General features: G+C 38.3%; 1 protein-coding gene across 6 annotated transcripts in view; it reads left to right on the plus strand.

Moving 5' to 3' along the window:
- The window catches only part of RBMS1 (RNA binding motif single stranded interacting protein 1), a 148,340-nt gene that overhangs the window by 89,004 nt on the left and 34,717 nt on the right, over positions 1-24,619 (plus strand). For all 6 annotated transcript variants that reach the window (XM_048072270.2, XM_048072271.2, XM_048072269.2 and 3 more), the window contains exons 3-4: positions 20,588-20,646; positions 23,589-23,680. In XM_048072270.2, coding sequence (XP_047928227.1) covers positions 20,588-20,646; positions 23,589-23,680 — 151 coding nt within the window. The remainder of the gene's footprint in view (positions 1-20,587; positions 20,647-23,588; positions 23,681-24,619) is intronic.

The following is a 24,619-nucleotide window of genomic DNA, read 5'->3' on the forward strand; positions in this document are numbered from 1 at the left end:
AGGGAGCTGTCATCGCTGCAGTCAGTTCAGAGCAAGAAATCTGCTAATTTTACTCAGCATATCTCATTAGAAATCAGACATGGCTGGGCTTTAGGAAATAGTTCAACCATCTTTTGCATTTAACTCCTTTGGGAGAGTGGTCTGGACAGGTCTCTGCTGCTCAGTTCACAGTCTAAGGAGATGTCTGTAGCATGAGTATGACCCCTTCAGATAGATGGTTCAGGTCAGAGGAAGCTGAATTGAACATTTCAAACCTAAGTTCTCCAATTTTTTTCTTTAAAGTATTTTTCTTAGTTCCTTTCTTTCCTCTTTTCTTGCATTTTTCTTCCATGATTTGTCTGTCAGGTGCAGTGAAATATTGTGTTCATAATTAAGTGGAATATCATTTCATGTCATGTAATTGTGTGATACATCTGTCCCTGAAACTGTTCCCTATGGGATCAGTGTTAGTACTGATTATATTGGAAGAGAAGCCTATCTATTGTTCTTACTTTTTTTTCGGTGGAAAGAAGTTCTCTATGGATGAGTTCCTTTGGAGGCTTATGTGTGCGTTAATTTTTTAAATGGTATTACTGCAAACATCACTGAATAAATAATGCCCAGTTTACAGAATAGCATTTGGTTCTAGAAGGGTGAATCCTTTAGCCGCTCAGCAGCATGTGGTTTTAATGTTCAGCTCCATGCTGTGCGGTAAAAGCATCATTTTCTTTGTTCCTTCTTCAAGGACTGTGGCATGGTTTGGGTTTTGCTCAGTATGTGCAACCTGCAGCAGAATTCCTTTAACTGTACTTTTTCCATCCAGTTTTGCTCTTCAGAGCAAGCATATCACGGAAGATGGTGTAGGTGTGTTGCTCAGATGCAATAACTGATTACACCAGTGCTGCGCTGCCCATGCAGGCAGGCTTTTTTTTTTGATGTATGTGGGATGCAGAACAGCACCGAAATATCCCAGGTAGCCCCTGCTCCAGGGCCGGGCTCTATGGGTGCACCTCAGCAGGGCAGGCTGGCGGAGGAGCAGCTGGGTGCCAGCACGGGTGCATTGAACTGGCTCTGCTGGCTCCTGTGGTGCTGCAGTCTGCCATGTAGGAACGGATACCTCACCTGATGAGCTTTTAATTGGTTGGTGTCAAAAGAAAGTATCCTGTTCCTACATCAGAGATGAAATAGCGTTCGGTTTTGTGTGTCCTTCAGCCAGTTGCTCCTGATACAGAGACTGCAGGACCTGGTATTGTTAGGGCTTGGCTTCCGCAGTCCGTGATGAGGCATCTGTGTGCTGTGCCATGGGAATTGGGACTGGCCTGCAGAGGTAATGTTTGGTTTGAACAGTAATTTCCTTTATTTTTCAGCAACTGCTTTCAGCAGTCATATTATGAAGTGACTGACATGGCATGATGCAAAGGATCTCTATCTTCCCCTGAATATTTGCACTTTAATTAGACAGAAATAAAATTCAGACAGCTTTATAGTCATGATCAAATGAAACCCACGCTGAAATCCTCTCTGAGGAGTTCAGGATGTTTTTTTTTTTTTCTTCTTTGAACAATAATGTCTTTTTGTAGAATATCATTATATATTTATGTTATTTTTGGGGTGGGGAAATTGTAATTGGGGGGAAAAAAGTTGTCTTAGAGTCCTACCGTCTGGATGCAGAAAATCTCTTGAGATACCTTGAATTTAAAACAAGTATGATGGTTTTAATTTCCTCTTTCCATTTTGTGATCAGATTTCAAGTTTAAGCAAAAAATAAAGTTTTTTCTAGCACAGCATTTCATTTAGCGGCAATAGCCTAGCAGCAATCAGCCACTCTCCTCTGCACAGCCTCTTAAAACCAAAAACTGCCTCCAAGTGCGCTGAGCGGCCCGGCCCCCTTTGGGCTTTAGCTGCAGATGCTGGGACCCAGCGATTGCCCAAGCTCCATCTCCCCCAGGGGATGAGAGTTTTGTTGCAGCGTGGGGCCGGAGAAGAGGTGATCCCATGGAATTTCCTTTAGGAAGTGGGGGCGAGGAGAGGGGAAGGAATGCTTCAGCCGCAGCTGCTTGTAAAAGGAGCACTAGGAAAATAGATCTGCAAAAGTTACCACCGTGGAAGATCTCTAGCTGGGAAACAAAAAGCTGATTTGGTAGCATAGGGCCTGTAAAATGTGTAAGCATTTGCAAGTCTGCAGGTATTTGTTCTACAGAGATGCAACCCTTGTTCCCTATCGCAGAGCCGCAGGAAAAAAAAACTCTGTGGCAGCTGCTGGAATGCCTTTGATCAGGGTCCCAGTCCCAGTTTCCCCTGGTGGCAGGGGCCCATCTCAGATGGGAGGTGATAGCACCACAGTTGTTCATCAGAATAACCAGTAATTCAAGAACATTTTGAAGGGGGTTATTTAATTTCAGGAGACTACTGGAAGTGTTAACAAGCCCTAGTATGTTGTATAGTGAGAGCCACAATACGGATGCCAAACGCTGTCCCTCTTAAAGACGGCTTAGGCAGGAGTCTCACTCAGAAACCGCTTAAGAACTGAGTCGGCTTAGAGCCTAGGTTGATTTTTACCCCAGCATGCTGATGTTAAACTTTCCTTTTCCTCGGAATACCATTTGGAGTCGAAAGCAGGGTCTGTATTTGCAAACAGATTCTTGTATCTGATGTCTCATATCTAATGCATTTTCACATAACTCTTAGAAATCTTGTGAAGTCTGGCTGTTTGCTAAAGGTTAGTTCTGCTTAGCTCTGAATTATGTAATGCTAACTCCTTGAAAGGAAAAAATGAGCCATCTGATGTTGACACATTATAAGACCAGCCATTTCTTTCAGTAACCTTTCAACCTTTTTTTCCCACATTGCTGCCAAGCTGCATATAGGGTTGAAAAAGTAACACCCCCAGATTGTATGAAACCCAGATAATAAACATCTGTGTTCTACCTGCAGAGTGAAAGCAGTAGCAATTGTAGATTAACAAGTAAATTCAGATCTGTTACTTCCAGTGAAATTTGCAACTGAGGAAATTGGGAGAAAAATCAGTGTTTATCCTTAAAACAAATGAAGAGGAAAAAATCATCCCACAATGTTAGACCTAGGTCCTCAATTGTTTTCCCACAAGTTCTAAAATTCTATCATGTTTTCACATTCAAAAAACGCCAGCTGCCTTAGTTCACTTTGAACAGTGCCTTACTGAAGACTCAAACCAACCCTGTAGAAAATCAGGTTTCTAAAGGGCTGCTGGGAGAAGAATTAACATTTAAATACCTAATCTTTGCAGAGGGATGTGCAGTATCTGGGAAAAAAGTCAAATTTTAATTTGGATGTAGATAATATTATGATACATGGAAAAGGAAGAAAAAGCACCAATGAAAACACAAAAAAAGAAGACTTTGATTTGGGGTCTGTTTTGACACTGTTACTAGTACAAATATTCCACTTGAAATAACCTGTGTGGGTTGAGTTAATCATTAACGGAATCAATTTCAGTAGAAGAAGTATGTTTGAATTTGTACTCCTATCCTACACCTTCCATTTCAATTTCCTCTCTTACTCACTTTAGTATTTTATTTTCCCAAAAGGGGAAAATCTTGGAGTCTGTTGCTTTGCTGCCACAAGAAAAATCCCCTAAAATAAAAAAAGTGCATTATTTCACTTAACGATTTGGGTATTAACTTAATAAGTACATGGCATTAATTGATAATTGGTAATTCTTACCATCATAATTGACCTAATTAGCCCCAAATATGTATTTTTAATTTTTTTTGTTTTCTCTGTGTTCAGTACAGCTGTGTAATTGTGCATACTGTCTTTGAAAGACAGAGCAGCAGATCAGTGTTTTTGCCTAGGAGAACGTTGTTCACTTAGACCTTACACATTGTCGGTATTTCAAGTCCCAGAGTAGCTTTTTGTTTTACATATAGTCACTAACAAGCTTTCAGAAGTCTCTCAGAATAGCACCAATTATTCTGGAGCATTAATAAGGATTTTTTTCTTTCATGTATGAGTGATTGCAATAGTGAAATAAATGTTATGGTATCAGAAGATATAAAATCATGATAAAAACAATTCTTTATACAAGGGTAATACAAATACTGCAGAAGTCTGAAGTCTTTTATTTGCAAACCCTAAATGTCAGAAATAAAAATATCTAAACCCCAGAAGAAGAGCCAGGCTATTTGCTTCTGGTTTTGAGGACGCTGCTGATAAACTGAAGAGCTGAAGAGCTTTTGGAGTCTGGAAACCAGCAGAACCTTGCTGTTCAGTACTTAGTTTTATTTATTTATTATTTGTTTATTTAGCATATTTGTGAAATCACCAAGGAACTGGTGTTTCTTGCTTCTTTCATTTTGTGTTAACAAACCCCATGTGAAACAGAAAAGCTTACATATGCCCACAAGACAATGGCAAGCTTAATTTCTGTTTGTTTGTAGTGTGCTCACAAAGAGTAATCCTAGAAAGCACCAAGCACCTGCAGGAGCCCACAGCTCCTAATGCCAGAGTTAGGATTTAAAACCACTTAGCACTCCATAACCTGAATTTGTTTGATAGCGAAGGCTGAGATTTTCAGCTACACAATTGCAGTGTGCCAGATAAACTCTGCAGTCTCTGGTTCTTTTTTTTTCTTTTTTTTTTTTTCCCCCCTTCCTCTTTTTGACCCATAGCTGTACAGTACCCCAGGGCAGAAACCTCCCCTGTATTAAGTGGGAATAACTTGGTGAAGCTCTGGAGAAGCTGCTTGGCAGAGAGGAGAGAGAGACTCTTTCCCTGCCGGGCCTGCAGGTATCAGCCTGGCAGGGTATGCAGTGGAGCTGACGTAGCATCCTGCATTTCCTTCCCCACATCGTTGTATGCAGCTCTGTGACCTGGTAGGAGCATTTGTAAATCACCTTGATTTTTGTTTCTCACATAACCTGTATTCGACACCCCACATTTGTTGTATGCTTTTATTATGTTGCAGAGTGGTGGCAGGCTTTGTCTGAACTTTTATTGTTAAAGCTGTTTTTTTGTTGCTGAAAGTTTATTTGCTATATTTTGAAGATCTCAAATACTGTGAGGGAAAGTGTTGCTCCGTGTTCCTTTTTCCTCAGTGACAGTGGCAGCATACAGGGCTTTCATGTTGCAACAGGGAGGTACGTAGTACTAGTGAAAGGCCATTAGCCAGGACTGCCATTGAAAACAATCCATCATCATACCGTGGCCGCAGCAGGAATGTACTCTTTACTATGTAAATTAAGATCAATTCTTTTTGAACATCTTCCAAATATTCAGCTATGACATTATAAAAATACACAGTCATCTGTCCCACTCTTCTGTTTCTTCCCAAGTGAATTGCATGTTACTTTGTTCCATGAGAAATTATAAAGGTTTTTCCACCCGTTCCATTAATTGCTTATTCAGTTACATATTTCTTAATTCTCTTTGAAGTCTAGGAGACTTGCTCTGAATTATACAGTCTTGCAAATATTAAGTATTTTGAAAAGAGTTTTTGTCCCACAATGATGAAATGTTTCCTGTCTAACGCTTGAACTGAGATTGTGGTAGCAGTCTAAGGAGCACAAGCTCACCGGTTTGTAAAACTGAGTTAGGTAGAGTTGATAAGGTGAAAAAATTAGGTAGGTGTCAGTAGATTACAGGCCCAAATTGTTAAGATGTTCTTGGGCAGATAGCCAGCGAAAAAAAAAAGCTTATGAGTCTGATTTCTTTTTGAGATAAGGGAAAGACAACGTCTGTATTCTCCGGGCAGAGCTCTCCACCTCAGCTTGCTTGGATCCAAACCCCCCTCACCTACCAGAGGGGATTAGGGACTGGGGCTCCTCCATGGTTGTGTTTGTAGCTGAAACGTAAGCAAGATGTTACTTTCAAAGAGAACTGTTTGCTGACCAAGCATCCTAGTGATTTTTATATGGTGGATGTATGTTTTGAAAACTATGTGAGTTTCTTTTTCTTTTCTTTTTTTTTTTTTAATTCCATGAGATAATTATGTTAGAATATGTCCAAATATACTTCAGTGAACTGAGATGCTTAATTCCTTATAATTGGTCTGCAATGTACATCACAATATACTAATAAAAACACTTCTGAAAAAAGGATCCACTGCTGTTTACATCAGATCTTACCACAGCGATCTTGTTAATTTTTCTTTTTCCACGAAAAAGGAGAGATTAATTTCTTTTTCTCTAGGAGAAAAATAATGAGTTCCTGTGACAGAAGACATTTTAGCGCCCTTAGGGTATATTTCTCTCTTCTTTTTGTGTTGGTTAGTGTGCCTTTTTTGTCCTTCCCTTACGTGAAGGGTAGGAGGCATCTCTGAGTACAGAAGAAAGAGCAAATCATTGTAATTTTGCACTGCAGTCAGGAAGGAGTACTTCTGAGGGCAGTGTTTTCTTCTGTTTGTTAGTGTCCTGTCCAAACTTCCATTTTGTACAGTGGGACAGAATTTGCAGGAATATTAACTGCTCCTCAGGGGTTTAAATGGATTTGTATTTGGGCCTGGGTCACTGGTGTTCTGCCTTCTTCAGGATCTGGTAGTTGTCTTCTCATCCTGGTGCCAAAGACATTTGACGGCTCAAATGTTCAGCTTCTGCAACGACAGAGGAAACGTTGAGGCTATTTCTCTCAAATTGCTTTCCTGTCGTGGAGGTTGGCGTTTGGCCGTGACAGCTCTCCTCTGCTTTTTTGGCAGACAGTTCCTCGACATTCTTGTTGAGATCATCCCCACTAGGGCTTTCAGAAGAACATCTGACTGAGGCTCAAATTCTTCACCTTCTGCTGCTCAGACCCTATAGTATGTTATAGGAAAGGGCTCAGTCCTCTCTTCCTACTACTAAATTTGCTTCTAGATACCTTTTGTTGTCTCAAAGATCCGTGAATTTGTGGTTTCTTCCTTTCACCCTGATTTGGTTTCATGTTAAGGGTGTGGATTCTTTTAATCCCGAGGATAATTTAAGAGAAACAAAGTGTCATTGAATTACTGCAGTCTGAGTCATACTTGGTCTGTGAGTTCAGTTCCCTGGCCTTCCCACACAGCGTTTCCGATGTGCAGCGAGCTGAGGCTGTGCAGGAAAGACTGTCGACTGACCTAGATACTGCTTAACTCCTTACTAATGAGTGGATTTCTGACTTTGGATACAGCCTTTTCCTCTTCGGATTCTCAGCCCTTTTCTGGGAAATAGCTGCATCCATGACATTTGCCTGCTTTTGAGTGGTTTTTGTCAAAAATACTCCAAGATTTCAATTTCGATTGATTTAAACATCTTAAGTTGCTTGGAAAAGTAGTAAATGAACTATTCTAGAATCCTAAGCATTGGCATTGAGATTCATCTTCAAGTGTAGAAGCTCTGGCTTCTTTCACTTAGCACTTCATTACTTTCAGGAAAAAAAATCATTTGCTGTCCTACAAGAAAGGAATAGTCATCTCAGGCTCTCAGAAGACAAAAGAAATATGGTCTGTATAGGTCTGTAAAGCCCAGAAACACTGTGACCATACCGTATTAACTACCATCTTGTCATATGTTGTCGAATCTGTTCAAGAAAGTCGTGATGTGTGTGATACAGAACTAACTTTGCTGACTTTGGGCTTGTCTGTAGTGCATTGTCTGGTTGATTTTTTCCTGGTGCTGTACCAGAACGCGTTTTTTGTATAGTCCCTTCTGTGATGCTCTGGGTTTGTGAAACTGCCATGGCTGCTCTTTTTAAGCAATATTGTATCTGTCTTCATCTGTTTAATGTCTAGTTGGCCCAGTCTGGAGTCACTGTTGTGCAAAGCTACCCATGGACTGTGTTTTCCCTGCTCAGCTAGCATTAAACTCCCTTGTCTGTGTTCCTCACAGTGAAACCCATCAATCCAAGTGCTTCCCAGTGCATATCAGCCAAAGTGCAGCCTGGGACACTTGACTTACCCTTCCATGGGGGTATTTGACATAGTCGTTATATTAAAAAAAAAAAATCACTGGAGAGGAGAATCTGGGGGATCACACTAGTTTCAGCCAGCTCAGGTATGTTCTACATGACAGTCTGGTAGTGCAGTGTGCTGTGTCTGTATGTCTGTCTGCACCTCGTGAGTAAGAATAGGCTGAATGTGTGGTGGTTTCAGAAAACTTCAGTTATACTTGGCTAGCCACTACAGTGATGGGATCAGAACAGGTTAATGGTGTTTTTAAAGAAAATGGTATGTTTTAGCTACCAAAAGCAAATTTCCAGATAAGTATCTATTACATTCTCTTTGCAAAACTGCAGAAATCAAGCTCTGCCTCCTGCTTGCTTCAATCAATATTCAAAAGGCTGTCTATCTGAAGCAGTGTGAAACTGAAGAAGTGTCACTGAATGTGACCTGACACATCAGCCGCAAAGGTTGCACATTAGATTTTGTGTTACAACTTGTGATTGCTCATGTATCTGAAATTTGGCAACAGATGGATAGTATTTTTTAATGCATAACACTCCTCTGTCCCTATCTCAGCACTTAATACTACTGCAGACATCTTTTCAACAGAGCCATGCGGCTATAATCAATAATATGTGAGCTGATGTTTCCGCTCAATAACATACAGCCACTTAAATGCCCTTCTGAAGTATTTTGACCCCTGGGGAGAACTACTTTAGTCCAACCATTTTCCCTATTGAAATGGAGATGTTTGCTATTCAGCACAGCTGGGACTTGAGGGTAGAGAAGCAAATTCAAATAGGGATCAAACCTACAAGCCGTGCTATTAAGGGGGCAAGGCCTCTGGAAGGACTAGCAGTGATTTTGGATAATTTGTCCATTTAGTGCCGTCTTAGTATGATTGACATTAAGTTACCAGAAATAAAAGGAGATCAGACTCTAGTATTAATTTTACAGTTGCTTCATAATTAGCTGTTAATTCCAGTACAGAATAGCTATTGAAAGCAGGATGTTATTATGAGTATTTCATAAAAGAAGCATTTTTGAAACGCAGTTCAGAGAGACTAGAAGTTACCTGAATGTGTTGAACTATTTGTTTTTTTTCCCTCTTGTGCCCTCTAAAAAGGAGAGGGCACAGTCAGCACTGTACAAGATTGGGTGTTAAATTAACGCAAGATGCAGGCAAAAGCAAATAGATATCTTTACGAAGGATGTATTTTAACCCAGCAGCTTGGTTTGTGTTGTTGGTTTTATGTCAACTTAGTATTACAAAAACAGAACATGCTTAAAAACAGTTACCAATGAGAGACATTATTCCAGTGACCAAGCATCTTCCATGCAAAATAAATGCAGCAACAATCAGTGTGTGTGTGTGTGTGTGTCTGTGTGTGTTCATATATATAGTATGTACTTACCTAGGTGTATATATATAATTTACATAATGTGTGAGACAATTTTTGTAGTTCAGAGCTAACAAGTGGGTCAGGGTTTAGGAAAGGGGATGTGGCCAGAAATGCCCTTGTATTTTAGCAATCCCCAATCCCGTGGCTTCCAAGCCTTTTTCAACATATTCCTTGGGGCATTGCTTATTTAAACTGAGGGTATAAGTGGAGGTTAGTGACCTCCTCTAGAAGTGACATTAATAGGCAAGAAAAAATTAGAGTAACCTTTTGTAGATAATACAGGATTGTAGCTTTAATAGGTGTCCGTCTGTCTATCCAGATAGGAGTTAGCCTAACACTACTTCGGATTGTAGCCACAAAAACACCTTTTGATTGAGACAGTTGTGATTAAAACAAGAGAAAAAAAGTATTGGGCAGTGATGATAAAAAATTAATTTTACCCTTGCCTTGTACCTCATTCCCTCCCGCAAGAAAAAGAAATATACTTAGGAAAAGCCAAAAAAAAAAAAAGAAAAAAAGGACAGTGCATCACACGCTGAGAATGAGTGAGTTTGGCTTGCTTGGATGGAGGATGAGGAGGAATTTAAAAAAAAAAAAAAAAAGCCTTTAGTTATACAATCTAGAGACTAATTTATGCTCCCAAGCTGATCTTTTACTTCTTAGCACAGGCAGGAGAAAGGAGTTATAAATTATGAATAACAAGAACTGCTCTCTTATGTCTTCGTAGTTTTATTCTTTCAAGCTGTTAGTGTAGGCTCTGCAAAATTGGTGAGGCTGGAATTTGCCAAGATTTATGCCTGGGTGTAGAAATACTGCCTTACTTTCAGATTAAAGCGGTTAGCAGTGGTAAATCAATACATGCAAGTCTGCAGAGCTGCCACAAGCTTGGCTTATAAATACGTATTAGCATTTATCTGTGGTTTAATTTCTCATCTTCCCAAACCATTGTCTTGATTGGTGATCATTTCTCAGTATGGAAAAAAGGGGATAAAAGAAATTGCCAGACAGTAGAAATAATATTCCAGAAATGTAATTTAAACCTGTTCAGAACTTTATTATTTTGCATGCCAATGAATTATGATTTTCAAAAAAAACCTGCATCTTTCATGACTATGTGAAACTCTATGCTTTCTCATATTTTTTATATTCTTACTGTGAGCCACATGAACTACAGTAGTTTATCTTCAAAGAATATTGCTTTGGCTTTTGATGGGGGTTGGTTTAAAATGCAAATTTTTTCAGTATTTTAGTCTTAACCCAGACATACTTGGTGTCCGTTCTGTAGTGTTAAGGTAAGAGACCAACATTTGTGTTCTTAAAATAACATGTTGTTCCACCTCGTAGCCGTAGGAAAGTGTAACCCCTTCATGTACCCGAGCATTGTCAGCAGATGCACAGGCAAGGTGCAGCAAACTGCTGTAGAACATGGAGATTATCCTATGTTTTATTTAAATAAGAACGATTGTGTAGTCCTAAAAAGTAGGTTAACTGAGAATTCCAAAATGTTTGAATTATTTATCTCTTTTTGTAAGATAAGGTTTCTCCAAGTTTACTTTGCTAAACTGGACAGTGAATGGTGTAGACTGGAAAGTGCTGGCTGCTTCGTGAGGCAGGACTTGAAAGGCAGACTTCTTGATTTTTTTCTAATGATGTACCATCTACCAATTGTTTCTTGTGTGAATGTTAATTTACAATAACTCAGGGATTTGTTTGTAATTAGCTGCTGAGTAATTGTACAAATCATTTTTGTATTATTGATCTTCATGTTTGGTGTCTTACGGTAAAACTTTCTGTAATACTTTCAACGTAAGAGTACTTCACATCAATTACATTGTACTGTGGTAGAAGTATCATAGTAGTACATAAGTTTCTAAACCATTCAATCTAACAATAATTTATGTGTGTCATTTCATATTCTATCCTTAAATAAATTGTAAGGCATTGTAATTAAAAAATATTTAAATATTTAAAACAAAACAAAAAACAGGTATAGTTGTTTTTTACTAATTTGGTCATTAAATTCAGTACCATGTTGCCAGGAAATAATGTTTTTAGTGTCAACCAGAATTTGCATCTATTCAAAAAGAAGTTTGAAAACTGTAGTTCACCACTTTTAAAATACTTAGCATGTAAGTCTTAACACAGGTAAACAGAAAAGCTCCTAAAAGTTTAGGCAAAATGAAGGTATCAAGTATTTACTGCTAAACTGTTAAAGATGATGATAAACATAATTTTCTTTTCTTACAGAACAGATACTTAGATTAATGCATTACTGTGATGGTTTTCCCCCCAGTTTAGGAGAAAGAAAGCTATGGTTACTTACACAATATTTGCACTTCAAAGTGTGTCAAAGAGGCAAATCCATTTGTGTTTCTGATAGGTTATTTATCCTGCTTAACCTATAAACTGTGGAGTAACAAGGCTACTGAGCTGGTAGGCAGCCTAGCAGATGGCTCAGAGATTATGCTAAATCACCTCAGCCTGTCAGAAGTCGGGCTGGGTTACTGCAGGGGCAGCGTCTGTAAGAGACGCTGAATGGGATCGTTTGTCTGAGTTTCTTGCCTTAAATTTCATTTTTCTTCACAGCATGTGACCTCTTCCTTCTTTCCGTCTTGTTACTACAACCTCTTCGAGTTAAAGCAGATGTGTGATCAGCAAGTTTGGGACCAGCCTGCTGGTATCCTGGCTTTCGTAAGAATCATTAGGGTGGTGAGAATCTTTAGGTGTCTGCAAGACATGGAAGATCCCCTCCACGGGGACAAGGGGTTTGCTCAGGCACTTTCGCTGTTGTTGCCCTTCATTTTTCCACGTCTGGAGCTGTTGCTTCAGTCCCTGCCTACCATTGAGCTGAACATTGTCATCTCTCTGGCCTATGAAATATTAAATGGGAATTAAATATGAGCAGACTAAATTAAATTGAACAGCTTGCTGCTGTCCTCGTGTTGAACATCACAGGTGTATAATTTTTGGGTTGCTTTTCAATTCTGTGAAGAATGAAGAGTGTAATTTTCAAAAGTGATTAGCATGAGTGGCCCCCTCTAAGTGCTGGCTGAGGATGGCATTCTGCTGCAAAGGAAGAGAAGTCAGGGCATCATTAGCTAGCTTCAGCGAAAATACCTTGTGTTTAGGAGGAAAAATCGCGTTGCGGCTGATTGAAGACAGGCCAAGACTCAGGGCTTAAAAAATCTCACCCCAAAGTGTGGGTGACTATTAATCATAGTTTTGCTAAATATCTGTATTCACATCTTCAGTGAAGCAGCAAAGGCAACAGATGCTTGTAAATCCTTCAGAATTTGCCATGTTTGTTTTTTAATTTTTGACATTTACATTTCATTAATTTACATTTCATTCGAAATTACATTTACATTTAATTTTGAAATTAACAAAAAAGTCACCACACTAATCTAAAGATTTTATACTTAGTATTTTTGATCTCATTATTTCCATTCTACTGCTGTTGTTTCTTATTCACTTAGTACCCTTCTGAATTCTTCTTGAGACCTTCCAGAGAGGAAGTTCCTTCCAACTCCAAAAGCTATTTGAGGGGGAGGCTTCATAGATTTTTTTTTCCATGGTCATGTTATCATAGTACTGACGAGTAACTGCTTTTTTTTCCCATATATTGCAAAATTCTTAACCTGTTAAAGAAAAACTAAATAAACACATTGCTAGATTTTTTCCCAGTGGCTTATGATTGATGGAGAATAAACCTCTACAGGGAATTGTTGGAAATCTGTTGTTTTGCTACACACATTAGGAATGCTGATTTAGTGTCAGCTATAATAACTCTTAAATGTTTAAAATACGTAGAGATACTAAAAAAGCAATTTTCATCAGTTGTGCTAAATGAAAGGGCATTGTAAAGTGGGTCATGCTTTTAAGATAATCAATCTGTTGTGCAAAAAGCAGCATACTAATTGAAAAACCTTTGCAAAATGTAGTAAAAATAGCTGTAGAATGCTAACATTTTTTTCCTTGACTTCTAGTCAGCCTCTATGCAATGGATAGAGATTATTCACATCTCTACAAAGCAAGAGGAAGCAAACATTTCCTGATTCTAAAAGCATTTCTTTCCTATCCCCACAGATCATCCTCTGCTAAACCAGGAAATAACTACTCTTTAAAAAAAAAAAAAAAGTAGCTGGAAAATAATAATCTCCAAAATCTTCTTCCTGTGTATCACTTTACTGTTCATGACAGTTTTGAATTCCTCGTTCCTTTTAGCTATAAGGAGTAGAAACATTATGCAGAGCTAGAACACTGTAAAACCTATTCATAAAGTACTATTTTTCTGTTACCATCGATATTGTCCAAGAAACTAAGAAGGCATTTGTTCATACCTCACTGATAAGAATTGTATATATCTTTTGTACTAAGCATCTGTTCTTCTAAAGACTGATATCTGTAAGATCTGATAGCGTATTGCTGATTTTGCATCTGTTTTGCCACTTTTCTTTACTTCTCAGTGAAATCTGGAATTGTAACCTACTGAGCCTGAAAAAAGATCTTTTGTACCAAAGTAAGGCTAGTTTGCAGCATGCTAATGTTGGTAACTGTGTCAGTAACAATGATGGTATATCCTTTTACCCACTGATTTTTATTGAAAATGAAAATATGCCAAATTTAAATAAAGAATTAGAGAACAAAAAAATGTTCTTGTTCTTGCAAAGAATTTCCAGCAACATGTAAGACTACTGAATTGTCAGTAAAGCGAAGGTTTGTGTTGGATCTTTTTTTTTTTTTTTTTTTTTGGTATGTAGATTCTAACTCATCAAAAAATAATCTTCTCATTAAAGAACAAAATGTAATTTTAGCAATTTTGCAAAGTGAAGTTGAAGTAAAACAGTAGTTAGTTTCTATCATAATAAATTATAACCTGCTTGGTTAGCTGTTATTTATTTGTAGAGTAAAACAGTTAAAAACGACACTGAGAGTTACTTGGCTGTTTTGAGAATGCCAGCTTTCTCTCTGAAGTACTGGAGATTCAAAGATATAATTAATAAGAAATAATGGAACTATCTTTGTCAAAACCACATGACCATACAACAGAAATGTCACCAAAGCAGAGCTTCAGCTTTAGTTTAGGTTCACGAGGAAGTCCTGTTTTCTGCATAATGAAATTTATGAACAGATGCCTGAAGCAGGGCACATCTGGCTGAGCTGATTAACCTAGTGCTTGAATATCTGAAGCTAAGGTAGGAAGGAATTTTTGCTAAACCAAACAAATTAGCCAGATCTAGAACAATTTTGAAACACAACTCATACTAAGCTATGTTATGCATACCTGTTAACTGTGCAAATGAAATTAATATAATTAATAAATGCAGCTTTTTTGTAATGTTAAATTACACACTAAAATGGTTGATCCAACTTTCAGTGATAGGTACTCATTGCACTCTGGTGAGCGAATGTTTATGTCTGATGAGCATAAAGCAAGTGACTTCCGAAGAGTTTGTCAAAGAGCAGTGTGCCTTCCAACAGCAGAAAACAAAACAGACAAAATGTTCCCATGATACCTCCTTCTACACTAGGGCATAAACATGATGAAGAAGAATTTAAAAATGGAAACCATATGGCTATAGATTGTGCAACCAGTGGTGCTGTTCTTCAAACCCAGTATTCATCTGGATGGAATAAGTTTCTGTATCAACTTTTTGTAACCAGAACATTTACCCATAATTAAGTTGGAGCAGGATTGGAGTAGGCTATCACGAGGACTATCACTATTATATAGACATTTATTTTCTGCAGTTCCCCTTATTGGCAAAGACAAGATTTTATTCATGGAGAGACAACAACAACAAAGTGTTTATCTAGGCTTAAAAGGAAACAAGATCTTGAGGTTCGGTACAACACTTTTCCAAAATACAAGAGAGTATGGGAGCCAATTACAGCCTTTTGTACTGCTCAGTCACTGCTCTGAGTTTTTTTCTTGGATCCAGGAGGAAAGATTGCTGGGGCTGATTATGTTCCCTTGGCTGTGCTCTTGTCCTGGAAGTGCCCCGACCACTGGAAGAGCAGTGAGGTATGGGAGCCAGCTGCACCAAGTCAGTTCTTGCTGGCAACTCCTTAGACTCTTTTCTCAGTTAAAGGAAATTTGTTTTCTTGATACCACCTGGTGCAGAAGGAGCAGAGAGACTGAGAACTGCAGCATAGGTGAGGCCTTCCCACAGACTGCTCAGGTTTCTCTCTTCGGGTCTCAATCCAGATGAACTGGTTGGGCTTCCACATAGACTACAAGTATGGTACAGACTGTGATGTAGACTTGGCTATTACAATCCTTAGTTACACTTTTTTTTTTTTTGAGTTGTACTGTTTCAAAATTAGAATGCTTTGGGTTTGGGGAGCTGAGGATGCTAGCTTAAAAGTTCAGTGATTCAGAGAAATCAGTAATGGTTACATGCATTTATTTGGGGTCATATAGAAGAACAATATTCCCTGTCAAGCAAAAATTTTCGACTTCTTGAATGCATGCAAGGTGCACACAGACCATGTTGTGCACTAATTCAGGCCATGTTTGAAGACAGTCATCTTTTTTTTTTTTAAGCTCTTTTATGGACTAAGCATCCCCACCAGCATTTTCTATTCAGTATTACAATTAATATACAGCAATTACTTTTTTTAAAATATTTCTCCCATTCTTTTTACCCAGTTCATTCTGTTTGTTTACCTTAGTCTAAAGTAAGGTTTATTTTGATGCAGATGCATGCAGCAACTGCAATGTATTGTAGGATTAACTGATCTGCTCTTCTCTATGGCCCTCCTGGCTGGATCAGACTGTTTATGTTCTCTCTTGTCTTTGGGTCAACCAGTGAGGACATGGGCTCCTTACTGGAATTTTTGTGCTTAGCCAGGTTCTCTCTCCTTTCACAGTTCCACCTTATAGTGAGTTCATGTACTCAGAGCCACGTGCATGTTATGAAATCCATGCCTGGCTTTACCTCATGATTCTGGCTCTTAAAAATAAAGAGCATTCCACTAATGGCAGTGATAAGATGCTAAGATTTAAAATATAATTCAGAATAAACACAGAAGGTATGCTGCATTGTTTCTGCATAGCACAGGTGTTCTTGTAGCACTATAGTAAGACAAGGGATAACAGCAGGATCTCTAGGAATGCTCTTTTTTACAGCTGGACTTGGCTTCAGCAAAGAGAGATTTACCGTCGATCTTCAGCACAAAGTTCTGCGCACTTCAGGATGGAGGAGCTAGGCAGCTCTAAAAGACTTTCCAGAATAGCAGAGGTCCTTTTGGCATGTGCAAGTCAAAGCTAGGTGGTAGAAAACCCTTAACTGCACAAGCTGAAAGACAGTTGGAAAATACTGCGAAGGGCAGTACTGAGCTTGGTGGAATGAGGTTAAGCTGTAGACAAAGACTTAAATGGTACATTCCAGACAACCCCTATCAAGCCTCTCCTCTCGCTACCTGTTCTTATTGTACCTCCCCTAATACACACACAGATAAGTTCTTTCAACACTCAAAATAGCACTTGTGGCTGAGCCTTCAAGCTACTTCATTCCCCATTCTTTGCCATGCTTATGATGGCACCTTATCACCCGCACATTTGCAAGTCTGTTCATTATACTAGCAGATGTACAAAGGGAGAAAAATAAACACTGGTTCAGTTTGATCAGCGTACAGAGTTTAAAGACCCTTTTCTTTCATCACCTCCATCATGGAGGTTGCCAAAATTATGCTCCAGAGATGTTTTAAATGTCTATAAGGTATTTCTAGCTATATGTAATAGATCTGTGTGCAGTTATTTGTACTGGATTTCATCACATTACTGAACAATGTGATTTTTTAAAAGTTTGTGTTGAGTTTTTTGTTTCAAGCTTTACACTTTAAAAGTATCTAAAGCAAAGCTATATTGCTGTATTTTGACATTCACATTGCCTGGCAGTAGATCTGAAGGAATTATGGGTTGGCAGAGTTACCCTTCCACTATCAGCAGCAATACTGATAGTTACGGAGAAATCTCCCTAACTTGAGCAAGTCTCTTCTTAATGTTCTATCCAAATATATGTTGTCTCGGTATTCTGTACTATAAAGATAGCTAGTTCACTGGTACGTAGCCTGTTACTGAACATACCTCCTTTAATGCCATAATGAATCCACCCTGGCAATTATTTACCTGGCTCTTACCCAAGCCCCCTCTTTCTTAATACATTATTTGATGCTAGTACAAGTGCTATACCAATGAAACAGAGAAAAGAGATGCAAAGCTGAAAACACCTTTCCATCTCCAAAGATAATTCAGACTAAAGAGAGAATGTGTTAGCAGGACTACAAAAAAAAATGTTGCTGTTGAACATGTGGCTTTACCCTTTCACTGAATTTATTCGATGTTATTTTGGGAGCAAAAAACCCTACTTACTAAGTAATAGCTAGTTGCTTGTTATTAGCAAGATCAGCAGTTTTTCCGCAAGATGGGCACTAAATAAAGAAAAAAATTTGTTTGCTTTTAATTGCTTTAGAGGAAAGGGAATGAGCAATCACCTATCATCATAAAAGTGATTCTGCCAACCCTGAGAGATGTGCCCTGCCTTTGGTACAAGTCTTATCAAGCATGCTGTAATGCTTTGGAGCAGCAGGGCGGTAGCGTCAGCAGTGCCTAAGTCAGGTAGATGTGCTTGAGCTTCGTGAGGAATAGTGATCTGCAGGCAAGACCTAACATCACAGACACCTTTGGAATACAACTTTTCTCTTGCTTGCTATATTCCTTTTTGTAAGTTTGGACCACTTGCCCGCCAGTATGTATTAGTTTAGATCATTGATTTCTGGTAGATCTCAATTCAAATGAGCAGTTGAGTGCAGGAGCCTGTGGTAGCAGTAGTATTAGGGCTGCAGAATTCAGGAGGAAGGAAGTAGGTTTTCACGACAGTCATCCTTTGAAGGAAGTACTTAATGAGGAACTGTAAGGACTAATTTCCCCTAATACCAGACCACATGGTGGGAGCAAGGAGGGGTTTGTACTTCGCTGGTCAGGCTGAAGTAGGGCAAACTGCATTTCTGTGCTTCATGGCGACCGGAGAGCTATCACTTGGGAGCGGTATTTACAGGGAAAACTGTAGGAGAAACCCTGGCGATAGCTGCTATTGTTATACTGGTTCTCTGATTCGTTCCTGGACTCACTGCTGATGTTTCTTGGCTGTCTTCCACAGCAGCTGGTTCTTTGCAGGAGCCGTGCTATCTAGGACAGTGGTTTAAATCACCAGCAGCCTTGCACACTGGAAGGCGGTCCGTGGGGTGGTTGTAAGGAGGATATACGCAGGCACGTGTTTCGGTGCTGCTGCCTGATGTGCATCAGTATCTGGGCCAGCACAGTCCATTGCCAGCCCCCAACTCCCCTCAGTGACCCAACTGACCGAGGGTTATACCTATTTTGTTTGTCTACATGGATACCTGGTGAAGTACTTGCAAGACCTGAAACAGTAGCAGGGACAAGATCATCCTTTGTTGTTGTTTTTTTTCTTAAAAAAAAAAAAAAAAGAAAAAAAAGGTTATGTAGCTTTTCACTTCAAGAAGGATAGGAAAGCTGGTGGGGTATGGAGAACGCTGGCCGTCAAGTGCTGGGTGCAAGTGATGGGACATGAGTTTAGTGGATCCTGAAGAGCCGTGCTCCTGAGCAGTTTGCCTCTCGTGTATTTACAACGTGTACATTTACTCTGTGCCTGCAGGAAAATTCCGGAGAAAGTTCAGAAATTTGAACTTAGAGGGCATAAAGCTTTCTCTATGGAATGACTCAATTGGAAAATAACTGCCACTAATAAGGAAGTATATGCTACAACTACTAGGCAAAATTTCTGATGCTCTACTACAACTTCTAGCATGGAAGTATACATGTATTTTCACAGACTCACGTACATTTTTAGGCTATAGATGGATGGTTCAATTTTATGTCAATGCAGATGTTCACAGTTCTAAATACAATAAGGGAGCAAAACTGAAAGTGGTTGCGAAAATTGATAAATACACTGAAAAATGTATTTGTTCTTTAGGAAGAAAGCACTTTATAGATAGGTTTCACCCTTAAATAACTATCATTTTACAATCAAACAGCGATTTGAGTACTCTTAAGTAGGCCTGACTAACCAACCTAACTTGAAAGCCTAACTTTATGTATTAGGCTTCTTACATCTTTTTAAGAACTTTTAAGACTAATACAGCTTCTGCTGAAATTGAGTTAGTCATCTTTTGAAATAATATCTTTTTGAAATGCTCCTCCATAACTGCCACTCTGATGTTATATTTAGCAAGTGAGCTGGCAAAACTTCATTCTTCCCCAAACTCCACTTTCTTATGCTGATAATATTTCTAATAGTTTTCAGTTCATTTTCAGTTCTTGTACGATGATAGAGAACCTCTCGGGACACAGTGCTTATGTATACCTATTAATGTTACCTTATTTTCTCATGTAAAAACAAACTCATGTTGCATAGTTCCTCTCCTGTATAGTAATGATGTTGTGCCAAACGTAGTTCAAAAGTGAACAAAGGAGGTTGGAGTAAGAAACTTGTGAACCTGTGCTGGTTTCTGATTCTGCTGCTGCTTTGCTCTGTAGCGGCCATCTCTGTGCTGGGGGAGTTGCATCCTCTGTATCAAAATAATTTAGGATTCGATTTCCAAAGGAAGGTGCAAATTTTCACCAACAGTATCAAATTCTACTTAAAGTCTACTCAAAAAAAAAACAAAGGGTCTTTCTTTTAAAAAACAAAATAGAAACTTTCCTGAGGGATGTTTTGCTTAGTTGAAATTGTTTACATTTCAATTTTCCATTTTAATGATACAGAAAATTCTTCATCAGCTTTGTTGATCAGCTTTCATAAACCTGACTTAGAGTTGTCACCTACCCATAACAGAGGTTTTCATCGCTTTCAGTTTGGGTCAATAATTAAAATATAATATTATTACTATTTTATTTTTATTTTGTACTGTGTTATCAAGCCTAGCACTGATGAGACAGTTTCTTGTCTGCTTTATCTGGTGTATATGCTGACAGGAGGAGTCCCTGATTTTACCTATATTGTTTACCTATATTGGTGTGGTTTTTTGTTGTTGTTGTTGTTTTTGTTTTGAGTAAAACACTTTCTTGTTTTGTCATTCTGCTGTGCTACTGGGAACACAGGAAGAGAGTAGAGCATGATCAGGCTTGAAATTCTTGATAATTTTTGTTACATCTATCTACATTGTATCTTCCATTATACAGTCTATATATTATTGTAACTTGTTGAAAGTAAAGGATAATAGAATATAAAACAACATCTGTTGAGTATCTGTTGTAATAGGATGTTTTTTTCTTCTTGTTTCATTATGTATGTATCATACATTCTAGGTATGGGAAAATCGTATCCACAAAGGCAATTTTGGATAAGACAACAAACAAGTGCAAAGGTAGGTTTGTTTTAAATTGCGTTCACCTGATTAATTGATTGATTTTATAAAATTGACTATTTATTAGTTAACTAATTAATTGAGGTTATAAAATAAACCATTGTTGTATTTTAAGTGCTTTTAATTTTTTTTCTCCCCATTTTGACATGTAAGCTAGTCTCATTCTTGCCCATGGTCAGTGCGTTCAATACATTTGTTTCCAGTGGAGCTGGCAGACAGCCTGTGTCAGTGGTGCAGCCAAACCCGAGCGAAGCCAACACGCACACTGTTGTCTGGCAGTTAGCCTCTATTTGAGACACAAAAATGAAGTTAAAAGCAGCTTTTCTCCTTTCGCCTGGAGAAACTAGGGAATCTTGCAGCAGACCTTTCGATTGTACTAAGCTCTGAAAAAATTATATATTGTGGAAATCAGCTCTGCTAATTAGAACAGTTTAAAGGAGCACTTAATTACATGTTCCAATACCAGTTGTGTTCAGTTATGTGCTGTTCAATGTATTGGGAGCAAAGAGGGAGTTCATTTTCACTATAGTAATTTCAACCAGAAGAAAAATATAAAAACTTCTTTAGATAAACTGGATATGTCGGTTCACTGATGTACAGCACTCCATGCAATTACAGTGAGATGTAATCTCATATCCCGGCAACGTGCGTGGTGGGAGAAGGTGTGACAGCAGACACTGAAGTATCGGATTTCAGACATTTCTGGTTTCTTAATTGTAAAAAAAATAATAATAAAAAAGGTAACTTCTAAGGAAAGCGAAGAATTGAGTCAGCTGATTTAGCAATGTTAATGAGTGTGCGGTTCATGAATGAGTGTAAAACTGATGGGCAGAGGCAAGAGAGGAGAGTTTATCATTAATCAAGTCTCATTTTTTGTGGAGAACTTGGAAGCAGTGCAGCAGCAAAGCTCCCTAGCTCCCCATCTTAAGCAATTAAGGAGGTGCTGACAGTGCAGAAACTGAAATTTCTAGAATTTTTTCCCCAGCTTATATGCAGATGTCGTCTGCATACATTGTGACTAGGAAATAGCGGATGCCCTTTTTGATTATTTCAATTCATTAGTACTTAAGACAGCACTTCACTGATTTACTCTGTCCATTCCCACAGTTCGTGAAGACTTCAGGAGCTCTGTCAGCAGTACTGCTTATGATCCTGACTGTTCAAAGATTTAAGCATAGAAATTCTTACATTAATGTTTTAAGATGTTTGAGCTGACTTTTCCAATACAGATTTTAAATCTCAGCAGTGTGAAGCAGTAACTAACAGTCTATTGTGACAATATTCAGCAACTTGAGGCTCCAGGGAAGCTCACTGCATGTCTTTGGAGTTACAGTGGGAACATAAGTAGGCAGAATGCAGATATCTAACTGGAATTTAACCAAAACATTGACAGCATCTCTGGCTCTTGCCAAAAAAGCATACCATGGGATTTAAACTAACTGGAGCAATGAGCAATTAAGTTTACATATCATCAAAAAGATGGCAAAGCCAGCTTTGATGGCATGCTTGGTATCAGAATGTAACTTCATCTATTTTGCACCCTACAGTGTGGTGGTGGTGATAACCTGTGCTAGTGTGGGTACGGAAGGCTCGTTTTGTCTTGGCAGCACAAAACTTGATAGGAACTAATTCACTCTGTTTCGCGTCAAGATTTAACAGTCCACAACACCACATGTTACACAGAACAATATGCTGCTTTCTTCAGCTTCTTGGCAGGTTAAATAAGCTTGCACTGATGTACAAGGCAGCTCTGGTTGTTTTTCCTGAGTTAAGGACTTTAGAGCTGGTTCAGTTATAGTTTTGCACAACCTTTTTGTCCTCCATATAGACATATTATAAGATAATAGTTACCTTCTGAAGAAATAGGTCAGTTTTCTACTCCTTTAGAATTGTTTTCATTAGGTTTTTTTTTTTTTTTTTTTTTTTTTTCCCAATTTAGGCATTGGAGAGGGATTTCTTTAATATTTGAGGCTGTTCACTGGTGGGAAGGAAAGGGGTTGAAAAATACAGAATGAGGCTTGCAGTAAGAGAAGTAGCTATGGGATGTAGCTTCCAAACTCTGATCAGCATTTGGTGAAACTTGAGCATTTAACTTCCAGATTCCCTTAAAAAATCCCAGCCTAGAAGGTCAGTGTCTGCACGGGCTGGGGCATGTTGCTGTTCAAATGTACTGGAAGCTATTAGCTGTATATTTCTCTTCAGAATAAGAAAAAAAAAGTTTTGTATACATGGAAATTGTTATAATTAACTTTCGTTTTACATTAACATTTAAAGATTGCATTATATGACAGAAAAAATAGACTTTTTTACATTCTGGTTTCAGTAACAACAATAGGAAAAACTTATTTGATTTGCTGAAGCTGGGTTTTCACTCACTTTCTAGTTAAATTGTCTTTTATGTGTATACAGTGAAGGAACTAGTTTATCAGTTCACCAGAAATTGGGTTATGGTGCAGTAGATATGCATCTTTTAAACTAAACTGCCCTCCCAGTTCTGAGTAAATGACCTGGAACTTAAAGCCTTATTGGTCACCTACTTAAACCACACTAAGAATTTAGTTCAGAGAAATTAGCAGATTATGCTTTACTCGGTTGGCTCTGGCTCTATGAAATAAATTTATGATGTGATATTTGTTCTTCCTGGATATGTACCGGATAACACAAAGCAAAGCACTATACTGTTTGTATAGAAATTTTGACAAAATCCTGATAATGAATGGGCATGGAAATTGATTCTTTCCACTAGGGTAGGTCCCCATCATCACAAGGTCAAAGGACTTTGGTAGGTAGTATTACTGGGGACTCCATGAAGAAATTTGGAGTTAATGTTGGCCATTTTTACCAACAAGAAGATTGTATTAAGAAACCATGCTTGTAGCATATGAACTATTTGATTATAAGCTGGTTGCTCTCTTGTTGATGAAATTTGTTTTGTATTTCAGGTTATGGCTTTGTTGACTTTGACAGCCCAGCAGCTGCTCAGAAGGCAGTTTCTGCTCTCAAGGCTAGTGGAGTCCAAGCACAGATGGCAAAGGTGAGTTAAAATAACAGGCTAATTCTTGTAGTGGGTTGTGAAGATGAACAAGCTTGTATGGTAGCAGAGCATTGGCCATGTGCATTCTCAGGTTGCAGGACCATCACAGAGAGCGCAGAGCTCAAACCACGTGGCATATTAATGGCATATCCCAAATCTGCTCAACTCATGAAATAAAGAATAGTGTGGTCAAGTCTCCAAACAGATCTGGTTGGATTTCTCACTTTATTCATGATACTATTTTTCCATTGGCTTTTCATCAAAAGAGAGATTAGCAGTAATTTTAAAGAACTATAGAAGGCTTAATGGGTTAAATTCATCATGTTAATTTCTGGAACAAGTCAGTAGCTTAAACAGTTTACAGCATACAGGTGTAAGAGTTTACATACATTTTCCAATTGTAGTTCCTGAGGTTAACAGCCTTGCAATTTGGGAATGAATTTTTAGGCATAACAGCAAAATATAATCTTGTGGCTTTGTCTTCAGCATTTCTAATATATTTTGTGTTAACAGAAATAAAATTTAAATCTGAGCATTCATGATCTGTTTCTTGAAATTCCCATCCAAATCTTTGACAACCAATTTCTGCATCAGAGCAAACCCAGGCATTTAAACCCAGGCATTTAAAAATAAAGAAATATGATCTTTCTTCTTTTTCTACCATTAATACTGATCCTTACCTCTGAGTTGGGTTATTAGTTAACATGATCTTCAGAGCAGAGCTCTGTCACCACAATATAAGTTTTGTAAATCTATAAAATCAGGGAAATGACATACTAATAATGGTTCTGTCATGCGCTGTCAAGAAAGGTCAGATGGCCAGTTTCCAATAGAATGGCATAGACACCACTACAAATTTATTTAAGAAAATATTTCCAACATAATCTGTTCATATAATTTATGTTACCTCTTAAAGTAAATTCTTGTTAGTTTGAAAAT

The sequence above is a fragment of the Anser cygnoides genome, chromosome 6, assembly GCF_040182565.1.
Source record: "Anser cygnoides isolate HZ-2024a breed goose chromosome 6, Taihu_goose_T2T_genome, whole genome shotgun sequence".
NCBI lineage: Eukaryota > Metazoa > Chordata > Aves > Anseriformes > Anatidae > Anser > Anser cygnoides.